A 14,884-nucleotide genomic window follows, 5' to 3' on the forward strand; every position below is an offset into this window, starting at 1 on the left:
CATTGTGGTAAGAATAATTTATTTTACTACTTCCAGGTATCATGATACAGCTAGAAACCCTTACAACCCACAGCATTTCACAGGTGGCAGTTCCAGTGGGTCAGCAGCAGCTGTGGCTTCAGGTAAAAAGGATTAATATTTCAAAAGGCAGTATTAAGAAAGGTGTTGGGAAGTGGGCGGATGGATAGCAGAAGATTCCAAAGTAGATGGCAAGTTCGTTGCAGTCGGATGTGTGTGAGAAATAAAGGTCTATGCAATTTCCCTTCATAATGTCCTTTCTTTCTAGGTCTTTGCCCATTGGCTCTTGGCACAGATGGGGGAGGTTCTGTGAGGATCCCTGCTTCTTTCTGTGGCATTGTGGGTCTGAAAGGTAAACTCAGTTAGCTTGGTATTTTTGATTTGCATGGAATGCATGGATACGTTTAAGAAGCTAATAGTATGAAAATGTCATGGCAGCAACTTCTGACATTCTCCTTTTAACCACTAGCAGTTTTCATCTTAACTAACTGGCTATGTCTCATCTGAAGGTACATTTGGACGTATCAGTGCATATGGCTGCCATCCTCTCTCGTATTCTACTGTGAGCCTTGGTAAGAAGTGTTTCATCACATTTTTGTGATTAGAAATTGTGTGTGTGTGTATGCAGTGGTGTGTGATTTCTTGTATTTTGGAAGAAAGGTCACTTTTCATTGCAGTTTTTAGAAATTTATAAGAACATGCTCAGTATAGATGTGTTATTGATGAACCCAAGAGTTTAGTTTTGAGAAATGGTGATGAGATGGGAAGGATGGAGAGCACGCATTATGGGGATGGGCATGATGCGGAGCAGAGGGATTGTTGTGCCAGGTATCATTTTCAAGCTGATGATTCAGCCACAAAAAAGGACAAGGTGGAACCTGTATAACACTTCTAGTTAAAGATGCCTATTGCCATTTGTATGCTTGTTATAAGAGCTCCCTACATGTTGAAAACCAGCATATTTCAGGATGGGCAGACCGAGGGCCTTTCTAGACAGGACTTTATCCCAGGAGCATCCACATTTAAAAAACACGAATATTCCTGGGGCCCTGTCCACACACACCTCAGAAAATGTGTGCTTTCTGGGGTGGGTGTCCAGATGTTCTTCTGGACTGGTCCGGGCGAACACCTGGAGATGTCTACATGCCAGGAGAGCCACAACAGCAGGATGGGTAAGTACTTTGATTTTTAAAAGGGGGTTTTCTTTGTGGACTGTGTGAATGCACACATATGGAGTATCTGCACCTGCACAGGCTCCAACAGAAAACTTCTAAAGTTTAAAACCAAAGTTTTGGTGGTAATCCTGCCCAGTCCCCTCTCCAGGGCATAAAAGGCGCCCTGGCTGCATGCTCCACAGTTCCTGTTTTCCCACCCCATAGCTCTTTTCAGAAACTTCTTTGCGATGTCTATTACTCAATTCAAGCGGTGCTCCCAGTGCTCTGCAAAATTTCCTGACTTTGACAAGCACTCAAAATGTCTTCTCTGTGTGGGCAAAGCCCATGTTATCTCTTCCTGCCGCCATTTCCAATCCCTCATGGCTCAGTGTGGAAGAACAGGGCCACCTGACTGAAATACCTACTTTATGAGCGAACTTTCACTCCTTCGGCTTCAACTTCTGCTCCTTCGACTTTGGAGCCTTCGACCCCAACTGCAGCCCAAGCACTGTCGAAACCCAGGTCAACGTTGTTGGTAACCTCAAGATCATCAAGGCTTACTCGACAGTCGAAGCCACCCTGTACCATGACTACGGAGACGGTAGCAAGTTCAGAAATGTGACGGTATCGTCCATTCTACTACTCCTTCACTATGGTGACCACTTTGCCTTGATTGACCTCTGAGACGGCTACTTCCACTTGGCGATTTGCGAGTCCCACAGATGCTTTCTAGCATTCAAAGTCAACAAGCAGACTTTTCTGTTCAAAGTCTTACCTTTTGGCCTCACAAGGCCCCCCAGAACTTTCACAGAATGCATGTCGGTGGCAGAACATCTTAATTTCTCCTTACCTAGACGATTGGCTGATTGTATCACAGTCCCCAGCTCTTCTCAGATCCCATGTTGACACGACGGTTGCCCATCTCGACCTGATGACCTCCATCTCAATGCCGAGAAATCTCACTTGACACTGATGACTTCCATAAAGTTCATCTGCGCTCTCTTTAACTCAATGATCCAGACTGTCTCTCTTCCCGAGGCAAGGTTTCTTGCCCTTCAGTGCAAGATTCAGCGATGTGCCTCCACTCGTACGGTCAAGGCCAGGCACATCCAAGTCCTGCTAGGCCACATGGGGTTGACAGTGATGGTCACCCTCCATGCCAGATTTTACTTTCAGCCTCTTCAACAGTGGTTTCTCGACCATGTCAACGCGTCTCGAGAACACAACTCCAAAACCCACTCGGTATTGACATTAGTCTGAAGATCCTTAATATGGTGGAAGTCTCAACACAACGTCTGCATCGGGATTCCCTTTCATCCTTGACAACCCTCGGTCACACTGACGACCAATTCCTCCACATTTGCCTGGGGATGCCATACAGGAGAACTCTCTATTCAAGACCTCTGGTCTCCCCAAGAGAGGCTTCATCACATAAACTATCTCGAACTGTTGATGATTTTCAAGTCCCTTAAGGCCTTCGCCTGATCCTCACGGACAACACAGGGGCAATGTATTATATCAAGAAACAAGATGGCACAGGATCCAGAAAGCTACTCAAACTTTTAATGACCATCTGACGCTGGTGCCTGGACCACTTGATCTCGATCTCAGCTCTTCACCTCCCAGGTTCCCTCAACGGCCAAGCTGACTTCAGTCGAACGAGGCCAATCTCCCACGAGTGGATGCTTGACCCGATGGAGCTTAATGCTCTCTTCGACCCAGACGTCGATCTCTTTGCCTCTCAGTTGAATTCTTAGCTTCCTTGGTGAGCCTGCCTTCCTCCAGACCCGTCTGTCGGGTGCCTAGGGGACGCGTTTCTCCTCAACTGGTCGACAAACTTTCTTTATATGTTCCCCCCAATTCCCCTGATCCTCAGGGTTGTCGAGAAGATCCAGTCGTCCTGAGCCAACCGTATTCTAATAGCTCCAGCCTGGCCGAGAAAGACCTGGTACCCGGTCCTCCTCCATCTCTCTCTCCCAGGGCCATCTCTCTGCCTCCCCCCCCCCGACCAGACCTTCTGACAAGGGACAATGGGCTCCTCCTTCATCCTCTCTCCACCTCACTGCGTGGAGGATAGCCCTTTGATGTCCTTCAGACCAGCCATCAGATCCATCCTGAAGGCTGCTCACAAACCTGCTACTACTAGAGCTTACTCCTATTGCCTTGCCCACCTGCAGGACCTCCTTCGGGCTCGAGGTGAACCTAGAATCATAGAATCATAGAATCAAAGAGTTGGAAGAGACCTCATGGGCCATCCAGTCCAACCCCCTGCCAAGAAGCAGGAATATTGCATTCAAATCACCCCTGACAGATGGCCATCCAGCCTCTGTTTAAAAGATTCCAAAGAAGGAGCCTCCACCACACTCCGGGGCAGAGAGTTCCACTGCTGAACGGCTCTCACAGTCAGGAAGTTCTTCCTCATGTTCAGATGGAATCTCCTCTCCTGTAGTTTGAAGCCATTGTTCCGCGTCCTAGTCTCCAAGGAAGCAGAAAACAAGCTTGCTCCCTCCTCCCTGTGGCTTCCTCTCACATATTTATACATGGCTATCATATCTCCTCTCAGCCTTCTCTTCTTCAGGCTAAACATGCCCAGTTCCCTAAGCCGCTCCTCATAGGGCTTGTTCTCCAGACCCTTGATCATTTTAGTCGCCCTCCTCTGGACACATTCCAGCTTGTCAATATCTCTCTTGAATTGTGGCGCCCAGAATTGGACACAATATTCCAGGTGTGGTCTAACCAAAGCAGAATAGAGGGGTAGCATTACTTCCTTAGATCTAGACACTATGCTCCTCTTGATGCAGGCCAAAATCCCATTGGCTTTTTTTGCCGCCACATCACATTGTTGGCTCATGTTTAACTTGTTGTCCACGAGGACTCCAAGATCTTTTTCACACGTACTGCTCTCGAGCCAGGCGTCACCCATTCTGTATCTTTGCATTTCGTTTTTTCTGCCAAAGTGGAGTATCTTGCATTTGTCACTGTTGAACTTCATTTTGTTAGTTTTGGCCCATCTCTCTAATCTGTCAAGATCGTTTTGAATTCTGCTCCTGTCCTCTGGACTATTGGCTATCCCTCCCAATTTGGTGTCGTCTGCAAACTTGATGATCATGCCTTCTAGCCCTTCATCTAAGTCATTAATAAAGATGTTGAACAGGACCGGGCCCAGGACGGAACCCTGCGGCACTCCACTTGTCACTTCTTTCCAAGATGAAGAGGAAGCATTAGTGAGCACTCTCTGTGTTCGTCCACTTAACCAATTCCAGATCCACCTCACCGTAGTTTTGCCTAGCCCACATTGGACTAGTTTCCTTGCCAGAAGGTCATGGGGGACCTTGTCGAAGGCCTTACTGAAATCCAGGTACGCTACATCCACGGCATTCCCTGCATCTACCCAGCTTGTAGCTCTATCGAAGAAAGAGATCAGATTAGTCTGACATGACTTGTTTTTGATAAATCCATGTTGACTATTAGCGATGACTGCATTTGTTTCTAAGTGTTTGCAGACCACTTCCTTAACAATCTTTTCCAGAATCTTGCCCGGTATCGACGTGAGGCTGACCGGACGGTAGTTGTTTGGGTCATCCTTTTTTCCCTTCTTGAAGATTGGGACCACATTGGCCCTCCTCCAATCTGCTGGAACTTCTCCCGTTCTCCAAGAACTCTCAAAGATGGTTGCCAATGGTTCCGAAATGACTTCCGCTAGTTCCTTCAATACTCTGGGGTGTAGTTGATCTGGCCCTGGGGACTTGAACTCATTAAGAGCGGCCAGGTATTCCTGAACGACTTCTTTCCCAATTTGGGGTTGGATGTCCTCCAAACCCTCATCCACTCCATCTTGCTGAGGTTGAAGACTCTCTTTTTGTGAGAAGACCGAGGCAAAGAAGGCATTAAGTAGTTCTGCCTTTTCCCTATCCCCTGTCAGCATTGCCCCATCTTCTCCTCGAAGAGGTCCTATCGCCTCCTTGTTTTTCCTTTTTCTACTGACATAAGAATAGAAGCCCTTTTTATTGTTTTTAATGTCCCTGGCAAGTCTGAGCTCGTTTTTTGCTTTAGCCTTGCGGACCTTTTCCCTACAGGTGTTGGCTATTTGTTTGAATTCTTCTTTGGTGATTTCTCCCTTTTTCCACTTCTTGTGCATGTCTCTTTTGTGTCTTAGCACAGTTAGAAGTTCTTTGGACATCCATTCTGGCTTCTTTGCACTTGTCCTATTTTTTCTCTTTGTTGGCACAGTTTGCAATTGCGCCTTGAGTATTTCACTCTTGAGAAATTCCCATCCATCCGTAACTCCCTTGTCTTTTAGTATCTGTGTCCACGGAATGCTGCTCAGCGTTTCCTTCATTTTTTGGAAATCAGCTCTCCTAAAGTCCAAAATGCGGGTTTGACTTGTCTTAGTTTCGGCCTTCCTTTGTACCTCAAATTGCAGGAGCACGTGGTCACTTGCCCCTAAGGATCCTACCACTTCGACCGCATCGATCAGGTCCTCCGCATTTGTTAAGATGAGATCAAGAGTAGTCAATCCCCTTGTTGCTTCTTCTACCTTCTGGACCATGAAATTGTCTGCAAGGCAAGCGAGGAATTTGTTGGACCTTGTACTCTTGGCCGAGTTTGTTTTCCAGCAAATATCGGGATAGTTGAAATCGCCCATGACTACTACATCTCTTCTCTGTGCCTGTTTGGTCAACTGTTGGCAGAAGACTTCATCAAGTTCTTCCTCCTGGCTTGGGGGTCTGTAGTAGACGCCTACAACGACATCTTTTTAAGTCCCAGTTCCCTTGATTCTTATCCAGATGATTTCAAGCTGGTTTCCCAGATTGCTGTCTTGAATCTCTTCTGTAGCATAAGAGTTTTTGACATATAAGGCTACTCCGCCTCCTCTCCCCTTTGTTCGGTTTCTGTGAAAGAGGTTATACCCCTCGATATCTACATTCCAGCGATAGGAGTCATCCCACCAGGTTTCAGTGATCCCTATGATATCATATTTGTGGTGTTGTGCTAAAAGTTGGAGTTCGTCTTGTTTATTTCCCATGCTCTGTGCATTAGTGTAAAGACATGTGAGCCCCTGAGATCTTCCCCTGAGCTGTTTAATTGGGATTATTGTGCTTTGGGTACTTGGTCCTTGTTGTGTTTGTGCAGCCCTCCGTTTAGCCTTCTGGCGATTCCCAGATATTGTGGGTAAAGTAGTGTTCGCAAGGCTGTTGTCCCCCTCCCCCGGTGGACCTAGTTTAAAGTGCGTCTAATGAGGTTTGCGAGTCTGTGAGCAAAAAGGTGTTTTCCTACTTGTGTGAGATGCACCCCATCCCTTGCCAGTAGGCCATCCTCCTGGAAAAGCAGGCCATGGTCGAGGAAGCCAAAGCGTTCCTCCTGACACCATTTTCTAAGCCAGTCATTGACCTGTACTATTTTTCTGGCTCTTGTGGGTCCGTGTCTTACAACAGGGAGGAGGGATGAAAAGACCACCTGTACATTACATTCTTTTAGCTTTGCTCCTAGAGCTCGAAAATCATTTGTGATCTTTTGGAACGTATGCCTTGCAGTATCATTGGTTCCTACATGAATCAACATGAGGGGAGGACGGTGATAGGGCTTGAGGAGCCTGGTGAGCCTCTGAGTGATATGGTGTATTTTTGCCCCCGGTAGGCAGCATATTTCTCGAGCCATCCCATCTGGTCTGGAAATGACAGCTTCCGTTCCTCTAAGGAGGGAGTCGCCTACTACCAAGACCTGTTTACTTTTGGGAATGACAGGGCCCCTTTTGTGCATTGTAGTGTGTAGGTCTCCAGAAAAGTGATCCTGTTGGTGTGAATTGTGTAGGTGAAAAGTGTTGTCCTCCTCCTCGACATCCCCGGTGCATTCGTCAAGGACAATCCATTGAGATTCGTCCAAGAGCCTATGGTTCTCCTGTATGTGTTCCTGTTGCACCTGGTCTACGGTTGGGGATGGTACACCTGCACGATTGCTCAAGTGTGAATGTTGTGAAGTGTTGTCCCAGTCAGGGCTATCCCCTGCACACTGATCAAGGATGAGCCACTGATCAGTATCTAAGCCATTCTGGTCTTCCCCAATATGTTGTGTTTCTTGGTCAGGTGATAGTTGTGTGAGAATTTGGAATCTATTGTGTAACTGCAGCTGAGCGGAAGTATTCTGAGGAGGCTTCCGGGTCCTATGTGTCCTTCTAAGGGTGACATTTCTCCAAGCCTGAGGGTTGTCCACAACTGAGGTGCTGTTCTGTTGAGCCTCCCCGTAATGTTGGTGTGATATGGGCTGCGTGTCTAGGACAGTGTGGTGTGTGGTGTCTAAGAACAGCTCAAGTTCCTGAATGTCCTTAAGGGTGTTAATACGGTCCTCGAGTTGTCGGATCCTGTGTTCCATGCGAGTGATTTGTTTACACTTGGGGCAGATGTAATTGAGTAATTGTAGTGTGAAAAAGCTGAACATGCCACAGCTCGTGCATGAGACGGGAAGTTTTCGTGTTTGTTCCATCTAGAGGTTGCTAATGACCCCCTCTTGGTGTGTGTTTGATGTTGTTGTCTGTATGCAGGGGTGAAAGTATAGGTTACTGAGTGTACGACACTGGTTTATATAGGATAACCAGGAAGCCCCGCCTCTCAAACAAAGCAGTCAATTTTTAAACTCAGGAAGCCCCTCCTTCAAACAAACCTACCTTGCCTCCATCAATACTGATGATTTTAGAATTTATGCTCTCCTTGGCTGACCAGAATCTCACCCTGTCATCCTTAAAATCTTACCTGGCTGCTATCTCCTGCCATCTCCAGCAACTCGGCAGCCCCGCCGTGTTCCACAGCCATCTTATTAAGACATTCCAAGAAGGCTATACCAACCTTAATCCGCCGATCCACCCCCCTGATCCCCGGTTGGAACCTCAAACTTGTGCTGTCTCGGCTCACCGGTTCCCCATTTGAACCATTGGCCACAACCGACCTTCATCTCCTCTTCTGGAAGATCACTTTTCTGTCACAAAAAAAATTAATGTGCAGATTTTATAAAAGCAGTCTGGTCACTTTGGGGCTTCTTTCTCAAGGGAAGAGGAAGAAGTGCACTTTTGGAGTCTTAGATTTTGTGCAGGGAGTCAGGTTCTGCTGAATGGAAAACAGAGATCTGATCCTTGGCATTGTTTTTAGGGAAAGAAGTTTTGGCATTTTAAAGTTTTGAAGTTATGGAAATATGCATTGGCAGGCTGCAGGAAAGCAGAGTGTGGCCTAACAGGTGCTTCTCCGAGGAGGGAGAAAATGATATGGTAATATTTGAATGCCTGAGGATGAATGCGTGTACATGTGGTGTGAATGTTGAGTGAAAATGTAATTCCCCTTTATTTGTCTGTTAACCAATGTAATTGTAAACCCAATGTAGTTGCATAGAATCTGTATGTCTGTATGTCCAATGTCATTCTTTGTCTAAATGTTTTTCTGTAATCTGATATACCTTCTCACACTGGAAATTGCAATAAAAAGAACCTATGCATTAAAGTAATTGAAAAGTCAATAATGACATTCCTCGTGGCAATCACTTCAGCCTGCCCACCATCAGAGCTCGCTACCCTCTGGGTAGATGAGCCATACCTTCTTTTTCACTCCGACCGGGTGGTACTCTGGACAGACATCACCTTCTTGCCACATCAACGAGGGCATTGTCCTCCCTGCCTTTTTCCAGAACCCTTCCTCACTGATGGAAAAGAGGCTCCATCTCCTCGATGTCCACGGAGCCCTTTTATTCTATAGGGACAGGACTCACATCAGTCCTGTAAAACTCCAAGACTCTTTGTCGCTTATGTACCAGACAAGCTCGGACTAACAATTTCTTCCCAGCGCCTGTCAAACTGGATTGCCGCTACAATTGAACTCTGTTAGAAACTCGGCGGCCACCCACCACCACCTTTGATTCGCCCTCGGTCGACTCGGGGCATGGCCGCCTTGACAGCTTTTCTCAAGGGCATTCTCTAAGCTACCAATTTTTGGCCTTTTGGGGAGGGGTTGGGATTCCCACAGTTTTCCGGTCTAATTTAGACCGGAACTCCAGTCCAGACCCTGGAAGTAGTGGGTTCCAAGAAGGCAGGGAATAAACCCATTATCAAATTAATTTACCATAAACCAGGATTTTCCTGGTTTGTGGCGAATTAATTTGGGATTGTCCAGAACTTTGACTGGACAGCCCCCTTTTTATTGCGGAAGTTTCCTCAATAAAGGGGTTGTCTAGATCCGCCCCGAGATAGAATCTTTGTGTGCTATAATGACGATGATGATTTTCTTCTTACGGAATGAGTTTATTTGCTCTAAGTTTTTCTTTTTTTAAAAGAGAATGTTTTCATGCAGGCATATTTCTCCTTTCTCCTTCAGTCTAAAGGACCAGAAAGTTTGTTTAAATACTAAAGCAGTAAAACATGGAATCAAGTCACCACAATGTGTTTATCTTTTGGCCAGGCCCTCTTTGTACATCAGTGGCCGATGCAGCACTCGTATATTCAATCCTAGCTGGGCCAGATCCTCTCTATCCATATGGTGAGTCTTCTTCCCCGTTTTCTTCCAATGCTAGAGATCACATTGTGGGTTTTTTTATTCCCTGTGACTTTTCTGCTTTAATTTTTTTTACAGGACTATGCCAGCCTAAACCATCCCTCTCAGAAATTATCACTTCTGATCTCAAGGACTTGAAGATGGGAATTGATTGGACTTTCTTTAAGGTGCCTGTTTTTCTCCCTATTTCTTTTGTGTTAAACTATCCTATCATCACATCTGTTGTTAGCATGGGTTAGATGTGGGCCTCTAGGCTCTTTGGGTATGATATCCCCTTCTCACCCTGTAAATAGTAAGTCATATGGTAGTTCCATAACAGAACTGAGAATATGGTGAGCTCTATAAACAGAGAGAGTGGAGAAAAGTATCTTAGGATGAGTCTGGAAATGTGAAGGCTAGGCAATAACATCTTTGTTTATTCCTTGCCAGGCTTGCAATGATGAAATTCTAGTTAACTGCCAAAAAGGTAATGTGAAAGATATGACCAAGATCTATAGTATCCTATGCCATTGAATGTCCAATCAATTCCTTTTTAAAAAAATATTTTTTATTAAGGAGTATTCTTACAATTGTATAATAAAAAGTAAAAGGTTTTAGGATTGAAGGTAGGATAGAATAGGGAAGGGGGGAGTCAGGGAGGAGGGTAAAAGAGATCGGGTCTAGGACTGGTGTTGAATGTGAAAGGGAGAAAGAGAAGGGGGATCTGGGGAGGAAAGGGGGGAGGGTGTGTAGAGGGTGTGTAGATTGTGAAGGGGGTTTCTGACTTCCTCAATCTTCTTCTCTCTGGTTCTGTATTTTTACATCTTCCTGTCTTCTGAAATTGCTTCTTCCTCTTCTTTTATGTCTTGTCTAATTTTGTATACTACTAAATATTCCTCAAATAACTTCCAGTCTGTTTTTTTCATTGTTCTTCCATATGAGTCCTTTAGTGTGAAGGTCAGTTTATCCATATCTTTGATTTCAATAACTTTATTTATCCATTCTTCCTTTGTAGCTACTTCTCTCTGTTTCCATTTTTTTGCCAAAACTATTCTTGCTGCAGTGATACAATAGTTAAACAAAATATCTTTATTCTGGTCTAATTCAATTTCTTCCTCTATTATCCCCAATAGGAAATACTCTGTTTTTTTTCTGAATTTTTATTTTTAAAATCTTCTCACATTCTTGTTGTATTATTTTCCAAAATGCGCTAACCACTGAGCAAGTTCACCATGCATGATAGAAAGTTCCTATTTGTGATTCGCATTTCCAACATTTGTTTCTGACATTGCCATACATTATACTTAGTTTATGTGGCGTCATGTACCACCTATAACATATTTTAAACCAATTTTCTTGTAGTGTATTTGATCTTTTTTGTCCAGATTTGTTCCCATTCTTTATATTGTATCTGTCTGCCGATATTCTTTGCCCATTTAATCATGCATTCTTTTATTACTTCCATTTCAGTAGCCCATTCTAATAGCTTATTGTAAATTATTGTTTTTTTTCTTTTTTCTCAAAATTTGATCCCATATGTCTTCTTTGCCCATGAAGCCTAATTTTTTATCTGAATTATAGTATTCTTTAAGTTGCAAATATTGAAACCACAACACATTTGCGAATTGATTATTTATCTCTTCTCTTGTCTTCAGTTGTATTTCATTATCTTTCTTCAATAATAAATTTTATATGTCGGCCATTTTGTCCATCCTAATAATCTTCTTTGCCTTGCTTCTAGTGGTGATGCCCATAATGATACATTTTTGTTTTATATTTGTTCCAAATTTTTATTAGTGCTGCCCTAATGAAGTGATTGTTGCTTTTTTTTCTTTTAAAGTTTAGTTGTACCAAAGGTACGAGTGCCAACCGAATCTCAGATCAAAACCTTCTAGTGTTAATGTTAATAATGTTTATAAGGATTGAAGATCAAGATTGTTTGATACTCTTGAAACAATATCCTGAATATCCTAACTTGAACAAGGAAAGGATTTTGGGAAGGCCAGTGTTCTACCTAAGACCATCTACTTCAGTGTGCAAGTTATCTTGGTGGGGGAAGCTCTTGAACGAACAGTGATGTTTTACTGCTTATCTAGATATTCATGTGGAAATGTTTCATAATAGAAGTTCCTATCTTTTTTACATCCTTTTAGTTACATATCCTGTCTGGACTATTGTAGTGCTCTCTATGTGGGGCTGCTTTTGAAGATAGTTTGGAAGCTACCTCTGGTTGAGAGATGGGCAGCCAGATTACTGGAGCACTATACAGGGAGCAGACAATTCCACTGTTACGGCAGCTCCACTGGCTTCTGGGCTAAATACAAAATGCTGTTTATTACTTATAAAACCCTAAAGTGTTTGAGCCCAGGCTATTTGAAAAACTGCATCTCCGCATACAGACCAGCATGAGCACTGCGATCTGTGGAGGAGGCCTTGCTCTCAGTTCCACCCCTATCCCAAGCGCAGTTGGTGGGAATGGGAGATTGGGCCTTCTCCATTATCACTCTCTTCCTCTGGAACTCCCTCCCTAAAGAACTAAAAACCACACCTTCTCTTGTCCTTTAAAAAGCTTCAGGAGGAAAATTACTACATCTTTATACATTCCTTCGTCTGCTAATTGGACACTTACCTTCACTCATTGGAAGTTTTTGACCATATTGGCTTTAATATTTTAGTGTAATTTTAAGAGTTTTAAGAGCTTGTCATGTTATAAATGTTTGTGATGTATCATGTCAGTTTATTTAAGTTGTTATTTTATAATTTTAATTGAGTCTGTTTTTTTATCCATTTGTTTGATTTGTTATTGTTTCGGTATTGAATGTTTACCAGTGTTTATTTTGCTGGAAATTGAATGTTTATATGTATGCGGAGGACGGAAGGGAGGAAGGGCGGAAGGACGGAAGTGTATGTGGCAGCTTTCTGATTGGCTGCCACTTTCACTGGCCACTGTGACCAACATGGGTGACGCACCTGTACCAAACTTGGCACACATCACCCCCATGACCCCCTTGACGTCCTGGTGTGGTTTGGGAGAGGTGGACCACGAATTACGGAATTTGTAGTACTTTCAAATGGTTTGGTTCCCACGGACCACTGTGGTCCCCATCAAACACCGATAAAGACCAAACTTGGCACACAGAGCCCCCATGACCCACTCTACATCCTATTGCGGATTGGAGAAGGACATACCATGGATGATGGGACTTGAAGTACCTCCACTCGCTTTTTGAGACCGCTGCGACCCTCAACAATGACTGAACAAGATCAAACTTGGCACATATAACCCCCATTACACCCTTTACATCCTGGTGAGGTTTGGGGGGGGGGGCAGACAATGGATGATGGGATTTGTAGTACTTTCCAACACTTTGGATGTCACAGACCACTGCGGCCCCCAACAAAGACCAATAAAGACCAAACAATTGGTTCAACGGGCGGTGGCCAGGTTCTTAACTGGTGCTCCTTACAGGGAGCAGTCAACCCTTCTGTTCAAGGAGCTCCACTGGCTGCCGTTCATTTTCCAGTCCCAATTCAAGGTGCAGGTTCTTACCTACAAAGCCCTGAATGGTTTGGGACCCTCCTACCTGCGTGACCGCATTTCTGTGTACGAACCCACCTCCATCGCAGGCATGATTGGTGGGGACGAGGGAGAGGGCATTCTTGCTGGTGGCCCCTCGACTATGGAACTCACTCCCCAAGGACATCAGGCACACCCCAACCCTGGCAGTCTTTAGGAGGAGCCTGAAAACGTGGTTGTTCCAGTGTGCCTTTCCAGAATAAGGAAACTCCCAGTGTTATGTCCTCTAAATGCACTTTACTATGGATTTAGGAATGTCTGCCTGCCCCATCCCTCTCTGAAAACTCTATCCTAGTTCATATTCATCTGTTCATGCTCGGCATTATCTTTAAATTTTAATCACTCCATCTGGCCCAGCCATAGGTTTTTAACTGTTGCTCTGTTATTGTTAATGTTTATTGCTTTTTTGTTATGAGTTTTATTTTATTGCTTTGTATTATTTGTTGTTATTGCTTTGTGATTGATGTGTTGTGGGCTCGGCCTCATCTAAGCCATACCGAGTCCCTTGGGAGATGGTAGCGGGGTATAAATAAATTATTATTATTATTATTATTAACTTGGCACATTGCAGTTTGGAGGAGGATGGCCCATGGATGTAACTTTACTCACTTCTTGAAGTAACTACTGACTTCCTGAGACCGCTGCAAATCTCATCCAATGACTGATCAAGACCAAAGTTGGCACACCGAGCCCCCATGACCCATTCTACATCCTGGTGCAGTTTCCAGAGGGATGGACCATGGATGATGGGACTTGAAGTACCTCCACTCACATCCCAAGGCTGTTGCAACCTTCATCTAATGACCAATCAAGACCAAAGTTGGCACACCAAACCCCCATGAACCACTCTACATCCTGGTGCTACTTGGAGGAGAATGGACCATGAATGATGGGACTTGCAGTGCCTTCACTCACTTTCTGAAACCTCTGCGACCCTCATCCAATGACGCACAATTCCTATCTCAAATAACCCGGTCAGCGCCGGGTTCCCAAGATAGTTAATAATAATCTTTAAATGTGCCAAGTCTCTAACAAAGGTTAGAGTATTGATCTACTAAGTGTGAGGTGGAGACAAAAGAGAGATTTACTGGAGGACATCTTAGGGTTTCAGGAGAGAGTAACAAAATATAGCTTTGGGAGAGCTCTGTGATTGATGCTCCTGGTTCTTAAAAAACATAGGAAAGGAAATGTAATTCCAGCATACATTTAAGGATTTTGGAAAGACAAATTTCACAATGCATGCTTGAGCAAGACCAGTCCTTAATTCTTTGCAGGGTAAACATTAGCTCAGGCATGACCAGAATGGGGGATGACTTGCATCAAACCTGAGGTATTGGGGACAACTCTCGCAGTGTCATTGACCCATGACTGCATTCTGTTCAAAACAAAGCAGGACACTCGAAGAGCTAGTCATGACTTCCCTTTTTGTAAATAGGAGCAGAACTGCCTGTTCTTAGTCAGTGCATGGCTTCAACTTTGTCTTCTTCACAGACGAAATTTAACATGTTTCTCTGGAGAACGTATCAGGATTTACTGAAATTTGTGTTGGATTAGAATACTGAGTGATCAGGGTTTGAATCCTCACTCAGACTTGGAAACTCACTAGATGATGTTGGACCAATTATCCT

At 44.3% G+C, this 14,884-nt stretch overlaps 1 protein-coding gene across 1 annotated transcript in view; it reads left to right on the plus strand.

Annotated features, from left to right (window-relative positions):
* LOC132767959 (uncharacterized) overlaps nucleotides 1-14,884 on the plus strand; it is a 67,244-nt gene that overhangs the window by 29,817 nt on the left and 22,543 nt on the right. The window contains exons 9-14 of the mRNA XM_060763423.2: nucleotides 37-122; nucleotides 287-370; nucleotides 528-590; nucleotides 9,608-9,685; nucleotides 9,779-9,867; nucleotides 10,130-10,166. Coding sequence (XP_060619406.2) covers nucleotides 37-122; nucleotides 287-370; nucleotides 528-590; nucleotides 9,608-9,685; nucleotides 9,779-9,867; nucleotides 10,130-10,166 — 437 coding nt within the window. The remainder of the gene's footprint in view (nucleotides 1-36; nucleotides 123-286; nucleotides 371-527; nucleotides 591-9,607; nucleotides 9,686-9,778; nucleotides 9,868-10,129; nucleotides 10,167-14,884) is intronic.

Source organism: Anolis sagrei, chromosome 2 (genome assembly GCF_037176765.1).
Source record: "Anolis sagrei isolate rAnoSag1 chromosome 2, rAnoSag1.mat, whole genome shotgun sequence".
Lineage (NCBI taxonomy): Eukaryota > Metazoa > Chordata > Lepidosauria > Squamata > Dactyloidae > Anolis > Anolis sagrei.